Source organism: Sipha flava, unplaced genomic scaffold, assembly GCF_003268045.1.
Source record: "Sipha flava isolate LNK unplaced genomic scaffold, YSA_version1 174_pilon_pilon, whole genome shotgun sequence".
NCBI lineage: Eukaryota > Metazoa > Arthropoda > Insecta > Hemiptera > Aphididae > Sipha > Sipha flava.
This window is the reverse complement of record NW_020272000.1, coordinates 518,010-528,470: the sequence shown is the minus strand read 5'-3', so window position 1 is coordinate 528,470 and position 10,461 is coordinate 518,010. Positions and strand designations below refer to the sequence as shown.

The 10,461-nt window shown below is 28.7% G+C and overlaps 1 protein-coding gene across 2 annotated transcripts; it reads right to left on the bottom strand.

Annotated features, from left to right (window-relative positions):
* Nucleotides 1-475: 475 nt before the first annotated feature.
* LOC112680190 (polyadenylate-binding protein 2) lies at nucleotides 476-5,892 on the bottom strand. Of its 2 annotated transcripts, none has more exons than XM_025550215.1 (7): nucleotides 5,695-5,892; nucleotides 4,696-4,859; nucleotides 4,361-4,493; nucleotides 1,126-1,193; nucleotides 865-1,059; nucleotides 645-796; nucleotides 476-582 (listed from the first exon to the last, which is right to left on the bottom strand). In XM_025550215.1, the coding sequence occupies exons 2-7, from the start codon at nucleotides 4,846-4,848 to the stop codon at nucleotides 543-545; spliced, it is 741 nt and encodes a 246-aa protein (XP_025406000.1). In that variant the 5' UTR covers nucleotides 4,849-4,859; nucleotides 5,695-5,892; the 3' UTR covers nucleotides 476-542. The 2 variants fall into 2 exon arrangements, with proteins under 2 accessions (XP_025406000.1, XP_025406001.1); XM_025550216.1 differs by lacking the exon at nucleotides 5,695-5,892 and adding an exon at nucleotides 5,443-5,622.
* Nucleotides 5,893-10,461: the final 4,569 nt, after the last annotated feature.

Genomic DNA, 10,461 nt, shown 5'->3' with positions numbered 1-10,461 from the left:
GTGTAGGACAATATTTACATTTAAAACACAATAATTGTTTCAAATTTAGAAAAATAGCAAGTAAAATAATTTAAAAATTAGCTAGATATAATAAAACTTATAACTAGATACATACGAACTTCTCAAACCTTAAGATCTAAGAAAATAGATATATTATAATCTAAAATAGTACATTAAATATTAATTTGAAACTGACAATGTATCTAGATATTAGGTAAAATAACAAAAATGTATAATTTGACAGTTCATATTAAGTTTATCATTGAGATAGTACATAATTTTTTTTTATTTTCAATTAGTTATTACAGACTATGATCATTAATATTAAATACACTCGTCAATCTTCAATCAAAAAATAAAATAAAAATGTAAGGTAATACATTTACAGTAGCCAAGTAAAGCTCTGAAATCCATAATAGATGTATATACAAAAGATATCAATTTTTTTATAAAGCTGTCTTTTGTTAAAACTTGATTTTTTTTATTTATTTATGATAGTTTATTCCCACCGATATACACTGGCGATGGACTTATTGTGGTCGTCAGTATGGATAATACATTGCTCTTCTTGAATAGCCACCTCTACAAATACATTATATATATATTAAAAAAAAAAAAAAAGTCTTAGTTTTTACAATACATACCTTGGTCTACGTGAGGGCCTGTATCCACCATAAAATGAAGATGGTGTACCACCACGTGACATTGGACGACCTCGGAACATGGCTCGACCCCTAGTAGCTACAGGCCGATTAGTAGTACTAATGCCAGGTTTGTTAGTTCTTTTTAGATTCACCTATAAAAAGAAAAAACAATTATATAATATTATTCATATTTATTTTATGTAATTAGTTTTTAATTTACTTTGATTTGACGTCCTCTAAATAAAGAATCATCCATTGCCATGGCTGTATTAACAGAATCCACATCAGCAAATTCAATATAGGCAAAACCTTTTGGATGACCATCAAATTTGTTACATAGTATAGTAACCCGATTAATAGAACCACAGCCATGAAAATGAGCCTCTAATTCTTCTGCTGTTGCAGCATAGTCTACCTGAAAAATAAATTTAAATAATAAGAAACTTTTTCTTACATATGCCTTAATTTATGATATATTTACGTTTCCAACATAGACAGATCTAGCATCAGCTTCAGCCTTTTCTTGTTCAGATAAATTATATGTCGCACCTAAAAGGCAGTATTAAACTAATTACTATTTAAATTAAATATTTATGATCAAAATTAATTTATTTTCCAAAATATTTAAGGTTATAAATTAAGAATACATATAATTTTAATAATTAAAATTAAATAAATAAATTAAATCGGTAATTTTAAAGAATATTTTACATTTTTTTTATAATATTCAAGTAGAACTATTAAATAAAATACAATTAATAACTTTTTCAGAATTTAATTTATTATGTGTTAAGTAGATTTAGTAAGTGATTGCTATGTCATAATTTATATCACATGTGGATATCTACTATGTTAATATTCCTCATAGTTATAAAATAAAATAGCCACATTGGTATTTTAAAGAGCTTATGAGGTTAAGTTTTGTTATTTTTTTTCCTATGTATAAAATATGTTATTAATTATAATATTTTTTTTATTTTATATTTTCAAATTGATACAAATGAAATAATAGGTTTTCATTTATTTTCATTGATATATTTGTTTAACTTCTGATGTAATGTAGATTTAGTAAGTAATTGCTTAAAAATGATTATTTGCAATACATGTGGAGATCTACATGATTTAATTTTCCTCAATAATTTTAATAAAATAGCCAGCAAACTATTTTAAAGAGCTTACGAGGTTAAATATATTTATTTTTTTTAACCAAATACACGGAATAAATAACTCCTCTAATAATGTACAGGTGAATATTTATTTCAGTAGTAGTTTTTACCTCTACTCAATATATAGTAATTCTTAGTATTTTTGATTTGTTCTCATTTAAAATACTGAAGTAACATTTTTACTGTAAGATTAAGTTTTAAGAAACTATGGTTTTATAATTATAAGTAAAAAAGACATAAGTTAAAATCAAGGAAAAACAGAAAAAGACAGAATGAGAGGAAAAAGCAATATTCCATTTTTTTCTAATTTCCAACTTATAATACAAACATCTTACAATGCCACAGTACAATTTATGATGACTAAATTAAATTTATTTAAAGGATTAATTTTTATTTTATTTAATTTTCAATAAAAAACTTTTTTTTTTAATGTGTGGTAGATTTAGTAAGTGATTGCTAAAAAGTATTATATGCAACACATGTGGAGATCTACATAATTTTATATTCCTCTACAAATTGTAATAAAATAGCTACCAAACTACTTTAAAGAGCTCAAGAGGTTCAACAATGCAATAATACTTTTACTTCATTTTATTAAGAATGAAGAAATTAACATTTTAATTTTGTATATACATTATTTTAAGTTATACATACATATATTGATATAATTACAAAAAGTTGACAAATAATAGCATTTTTTATTTAAAAGAGATATAATTATAACACCAACTGAGCTATTTTATCATAACTCTTATTTGAAGTCATGATTAACCAAGCCAGTTAGGAGAAAGGGACAAAGACAATTTTTTCTCTATGTGGTTCTCCCATTTGGAATGCAAAACTACAGTACAAGATGTTTTGAGATAGCTCATACCACTTAACCACGATGCCCCAGACTATTTTATACATGTAAAGTAACTTTTATAAACACACAAAAAAAAAAAAAAAAAAAAAATTAAATTTCATTATTAAAATAAAAATTGTAGATTATCAGATGGTTTACTTTGATTCATATTACATCATAGGATCAAGATCATTTACTCATCATAGGTATTTTGCATTTATAAAAATTAAACAATAACAAAAAGCTGTAAACACAAGACATGAAAACATTTGCAATATCAGCCCATTGATTTTCATAAGAAGTGCTCATTAGCTACATACTTATTTAGACAAAATATATTGGTGCAATTCAATCACTAAAATAATCAACTTAAATTAATTTTAATATATATAAAATCTTTGTAAAAGTGAATATTGAAAAAGAAAGCATCCAGACTTATCATACTACCATAAAAGATACAAGTGTTCAGTATTAAACTTTTAATTACTTTCAGATATAATAATATTAATAATCACAAATGTAATGATCATACGAACGAGACTATTATTCATCATTAAGGATTGAAGTTACCAATAATATTAATAATCATCAGATAATTGGTTTATCTAGTTAATCATGGATCAGAAAAGTTGAATTTTAAGGGATCCTAACAGTCTTTTTTTAACAAGTTTCCTCTTTTGGGTGTGATGCATGTAACAATAATCTCATATATATATATGTAAATTAGAATGCTAATAAAAAGTAAATAAAAAACACTTAGATTTACATTTTATATATACGCTTGGAATGTTCAACCAACTATAATATGTGATTATTATTATATCACTAAAATAAGCATAATTCAAAATAATTAAATGTAATTAATTTTTACTTATAATAATCTAAAACATACATGCAATTTATATATGTACGTAGTAAGATCAAAAAGTTCCCGAAATTTATTCATAGAAGAAAAAATTGTTTTATTTATCACAAATATGATTATTGGATTAAGGTACACTTAATTTACTATCTATAGACATAATCGTTAATATTACAATAGTTTCATGTTAACCGTTATCAAGTCTTTACAAAACATAGTTAACGCAATTTGAACAACAGGTTAACATTAAATTTGGTTTTAAACTTGAAAAAACTGCTGCAGAATAGCTAATTTACTGGTAGTTTGTTCCAAATGATAAATAGTTAACTCTAATTTTTATATTGAAGTTTTAAAATGTTTAAAAAGTTTGATCCGTCAAAAGAGACCAGAGAAATGAGAAAATGGGCGATTTTTACACCTTGAAAATGTACCACATCACACATCTTTTGCACTATGTGACTTCTGGCCATTTCCTAACCTAAAACTTGGACTCAAAAGTGAACATTTTTTGATGATTGAAGTCATTAAGCTAATTAAATTAATTAATTAAAGCTAATGTGATGACTAATCTCGGGGTCATATCAATAGTGATATTGAATAATATCAAAGATGTTTCCAGCAGTTGCAAATTTGTTGAAATGTGTCTGTTCTCAAAGTCAATATTTTGAAGGAGTAAATTTAAGTTAAAATTGTATTTATAAAAAAATTAAAAAAAATTCCAGGAACCTTATGATCCTACTATGTATGTTTCTTTTTTTGTTATATACCACCATGAAAATAAAATTATAATAGGAATACATTTAAATAAAATGATAATACCAATTCATTTTAGTATTTAACATACTTGTTTTAGAAGAATTTGCAGAAGAAAGCACAGGAGTATTAGACATTTCTTGATCTACTTGAGACTGTAATTTTTTTAACTTTTCAGCTTCTTCCTCCATTTCACGTACACGAGCTCTAATAACTTCTAGGTCCTAAGTGCATAGTAATACAAGAGTTAAAATTATACATATATCACTTACAAAATGGTTTTTCATCCAAATACATCAAAAAATATTCTTAAATTTAATCTTAAAATGTTGGTTTTGTTTAAGAAACTTAGAAATAATGAAAATGAGTAGCATGCATTTTTCTCTTGAATAACTCTTATCACATAATTCATAAAAATAAACTTACAGAATCTGCTGATGTTTGAGAATCAGCATTATTTGATTGACCATTTTCAATTAAATCAAATGAAATGCTATTTTCATTATTGATTTGTGTGGTATGTTCTTCAGATGATAAATCAATACCACCTTCTAATAATTGGTCATCTAAATCAGCCATTGTTGTAAAACCTTAAAATACAATATGAAAATGATAGATATTTATTTAAAATATCAGATAATATTAAATAAATTAGTGATTAATAATTAAATAGAAGATAATAGCCAAATTAAATTAAAATGTTACAACATTAAATATAACAAATAATCTTAAATTTACAATGGAATAAAACATATGAATACTTAAGTACAAAACTATCTATAACTTAAATTCATGGGAGGAAATAAGAAGCAAGGAATAACATTAATTCATAAAATAAAAAATAGGGCATAAATTAAATAATAAATATTGCCGATGCCTAACTGTTGAAATGATTACACTGAAATATTATAAATAGCAAAATAGCTAAAACATTTAGAAAAATTCACATGTACCAATGATTCTCTCACTTACAAAATATGACAAATGATTACAAAAACCGTATTTTTAACTCAGCAATAAAAGAGGTAGGAAAGATTAGGCCTTAAAGAAACAAAAAAAATTGGGAAGTAAAAAACTTTAATCATCAAATGGTGACTAGAGGGAAAGAAAATGATTTTCAAAAATATATGTCACCGAAATACTATTATAACACCTCGAAATTGACATACTAACGACTACAACAACGGGATTGCCGTACGAGATGACCGGTCGGATCAAGTGGTTCAAGTCTGGAAAGCCGAAGTAACAGCGGACACCGTTCGAATGTGTCGCACGGTCCACGAGCTACGAGTGCAAACGGCGATCGTTTATTATTATTCCGATGATGGTAGCAAATGTAAAAACGGCCGGATAGGTAACACGGGCGGACCGTGATAACGGGTGTGAATCAACCAGCCGGCCCATTCGGTTGTATTGAGTACTTACGCAACGTCCGGTATGATGGAAACGGATGAAAATTCGGCAGAAGTCCAGGTGAAACGGTTGTGCACAATCAGAACGGTTAACAGCGGTGGCGGCGTGTAAACAAAAAATGTTAAAAATATTATCAATCGTTGGAGAGGATGAGAAAACAGTTGTGTATACTTAGGAGAACGCTACACATACATGTACCGATGGACGTATTTATCACAACAAACAACTATCAGTTTCCATACACAGGTTGTCCAACATTCACTTAAAAGAGACATGCATTATTGGCGTACGAGCACAGAATAGATTATGTCCATTGACCTATGCATATGCGGCCATTATCCATGCTATAACAATGACCTGCAAAATCGATCCGGAATTAATAGACTATATGTCAAAGTTTTAGACATTTTTTTTAAAAATGTTCCAATGTTTTTTGATAATAATTTGTAGTCCATTTTTTGGTACATTAATGATGCCGATATTAGTTCTTTGAAACGGTGTCCTATGTTGGAGGAATTAATCGGCATCATTAATAATAACTCTTTATATGATATTGAAAATAATTTCAATACCATAATAAATAAATATTATGAAGAAAAAATTAAAAAAAAAAAATTCCAAAAAAAAATAAAATGGAATTAAAAAAATTAAGCATAGCAACTTTAAAGAGTTCTTCAATGAATGCTTCAACAGAAGTAATAAAAATTATGTGCCTAAGAAATATTTTATTTTTTACAAAAAATAAAATAATTATTACAATAACACTTTTTTTAAAAAAAAGTAATTATGATAATAATCAATTTATGTTTATTTTAAGTTCGACTGATGATAAATATTATAATAATAAAATATATTTTAATTATGATGAGAGATTCCAATTACTAACATCTCCATTTAAAAACAATTGTATACCGGAGTGATTTATATTCAAACTTCTCAATATAAATAATTTGTCTGCAATTAAAATACATGAAATGTTTATCCAGATGGTTGGTTGTTTGTCTCAATATAAATGAGAAATAAAATAAATAAAATAATTTGAAATAAATTTGTTTGACAAAAAAACCAAGTTTTTTTTACTTTAATCAGCTAGAATTAAATACGAAATTAAAATATTACATTATTAATTATTAATATAATATCTATATAATTATTAATTAAAATATAACATTCATTTTTTGCATTCTTATAATCGAAATATACACTAATATTCATTTTATTCAATATATGCAATGATATGCATTATATCCAAAATATGCAAAAACATGCAAAATAAAAACACTACTATTTTTTTTTTCTTTTTATCATAGCTTTAAGTAATAATTAATATAGTTCAACAGTTATATAATAGAAGTGTACAAATTAAAATAATTAGAGCACATAAATATTATATAATGAAGCCAGCATCCAAAATAAATTTAATAATATATTTAATAGTGAAGATACATTAAGTATTTAGAATTTAATGTATTATTATGCATTTAGTAGGTATTGAGAATGGAGTAGAGATTAATGGGACAGTTGAAAAATCTAAGAGAATTAATTAAGACTAGAAGTTCGGATTTCAAAGCAGGGCAATCAAATAATATATGAGCTAGATAACAAATACACTCATTAAGATGAAATGTATAAAAAGGAGAGTTGTTTAAACCAAGTTTGAACGAGTGACTACTCGTAGGTAATAGAGAGTGTCCTATGCCTAATCTGTTAAATTGTATATGTGATCTATGCAGATCTAATATGCTGAACTAAATATTATTAAGGGTTTTGGGTGTAATATCCCTAAATTTTGAGGCAAAATTTGCAAGTAAGTTATACTAATATAAGGACCATAGATTCGATATGTAACGTTTTATAAAAGGAGTGAATTCAGAGTGAGGTAGTTGAATAAGAGATGGGACGATAATGTTAGACGTGGATCTAGCAAGAATGTCGGTAATCTCGTTGCCATGAATGCCAGTATGACCAGGGATCCATATGAAGTGTATTATGTAGTTTAAAAGATTATGATTGAAAATAAGTGATTTTATACGAAGAAAAAGTGGGGATATTTGAGATTATAAAGGGTTGGAATTTAAAGCTTGAAGGCATGACATACAGTCGGAAGCTATTAAATATTTGTTTGGGAAAAATTTAAAATGAGTGTTAAGGCTTCGATAATAGCGTAGCACTCAGCTGTAAAAGAGAAAGAAGAAGAGGGGAGATTATTTGTAAGGGATACATGTAACTCTGGAATATAAAATGTATAACCAGCAGAAAGAGGAGAGATAGAGCCATCGATACAAACAACAATAAAATTGGGGAAGTTAACAATAAAGTGGTTCGAAAAAGCTGCATTTACCATGAAGTGAGACATTTTTTTAAGATCTTTGGAGGTCAAATCAGAAAAAAGATTTTCCATATGAACAGAAGGTGAATAAAGAAGAGAATCGTAAAATTACTCTCGTAAAGTGATGGTCTGTCTGTACTTGTAATGGTAGAAAACTAATAATACATTACCAATATCGGATAAGACTGGCATAGATTTAGGGACGTAGCGCCAATTGAGATATAGTGAATAAAAAGTGTCAAAAATATGATGATTGCTGTGTGATAAAGATTTCAAGAGAAATTTTCCAGCAAGCCACCTGCACCCGAAAGGTGAGCATAGAGCCTTTATCTCAATAGCGGGACAAGGAGTGGACCTAACGTATCCCATAATAGTCCTAAGACAAGTGGTTTGGTGTTTATTAATTTTTTCCCAAATAGAGTGGGAAACTGTATCAAAAAGGAAGCAACCGTAGTCGAGTTTGGAGCGTATGATTGAAAGGTAAATAGATAAAAAACTAGAAGGATGCGATTTCCACTAAGTACCAGTAACAGTTCTGAGGAAATTAAACCACCGAGAAACGAGCACTGTAAGCAAATAGGAGTCTAGGGTGATCTCTAAATAAGTGACATTTGGAACGGTTGGTATGATTTTGTTGTCGAGAAGTATATTAGGATGGTTTAAGTATCTACGCCAAATAACTGATTTAGATTTTTCAGGAGCAACTTCAAAAGAAACTCTGATAAGAATATCGCTTAGATCTTTGAGAGAAAGGTTCAGATTTTCGATAGCGAAATTAAGATGCTTGTTTGAAGTAAAAATAACCAAATCATCAGCATAAATTAAACATTGATTACCGAGCAATGAAAGATGCTTTTCTACGATACTCATATATACGTTGAATAATATAGGACGGAGACAACTATTCTGAGGAAGACCGGAGTAGGTAGAGTGGGTGTTAGTTGCACCGAAAGGTGAAGAAAAAAATAGGTTTCTATGCTTGAAGAGACATTATAGAATGTTGCAAAATAAGGTGGGAACTTGTAAGGAACGAAGATGAGAAATAAATGTTGAAATGTTGACAGAATCGAATGTTAACAAAAGTGGCGACAAATAATTCTTTGTTGTTGAATGAGTGATAAATTTTCCCAGTAAAAGTTGCAAGGCATTCCAAAGTACCCATACCTTTTTTAAATACAAATAAATTAGCTGGAAGGATGGAGTTCGATTCCAGCCACCAATCTAGTCTGCATTTTAGCATAAACTCGAAAACTTTGCATATAGATGAAGAGAGTGCTTTAGGATAAAACGAAGTGTTACTGTTAGGTTTAGGAATGGGGATAACACGATATGATAACCAAGTGGATAGAACCTGTTGAGTTGCTAAAATATTGTTGAGGATGGATAGAAGACAATCAAGATCATTGGACGGTAAATGTTTTAGCATTAATGGGGAGATATTATTTAGACCAGAGGCAGTTGATTTGCATGAGGATATAGCAATGTCAAGTTTGGGCATAGTAAAGTCATGTGTGAGGACATGGGGTGGAGAATGTTGAGAATAATAGTTTGAGCAGATTTCTGAAGCTGATGGAACATGACAGGGAACAACTTTGAAGCAAAATTTATCGAACCAATCGTCGTTTTCAAAGTGTTTACGAAGATCAATACAATTTTTGTAGCTCTTGGCAGTGGTCTAGAGGTGTTTTAATGTATGAGAAGGATTGAGATTCGAACAAAAATCTTTCCAGTTTTTCCTCTTTTCACCTTTAAGTAAACGGGTGATGAGGGCACATGCATTACAATATTTAAGGAAGTCAGATATGGACCCTGAACGTCGGAAATTTCTAAAAAGAAGTGTTTTATTTTTTACTGCTTCGGTACAAGAAGAATTTCACCATGGGGAGGTAGGGAGGATATGAATTGGTATTAAGTCTTTTCCTAGGGATCGTGGATTCAGCAGAATTATTAATGATACTGGTGAGAGTAGAATAAGGAAGAATTGAAGAATTGTAATTGGTCAAAGAAGCTGTTGAATTCTGGACTTGGCGGTAAAAAGATGATCAATTTGCTTTATTGAAGTTGAAAGAACTATGATTATTTACAGCAGTATCAGGATCAATACTGCGACTAGTGAAGTGGGTTGAACGATTTTGGCAGTTACTATAATGGAGATATGGTCGCTGCCGTGAGGCTCACTTAAAGTTTGCCATGATAGGTACCAGGAGATATCAGGGGAGCAGAAAGATTAGACAATAGCCGAATCAGTTGAGTAAGGTCGTCCGACATGAGTAGCACTACCATCATTCAAAATTCAAAGGTTCAAAGAATTTAACGTATTGTATATCTGGTTACCACGGCGGGAAAATGAATCAGAACCCCAGGCAATATGAAAAGCATTGAAATTGTCGGAGAAAAGAGAATTGTGGGAAGCAGATGTGAATAAATCATTCCACAGGTTAACAGGAATA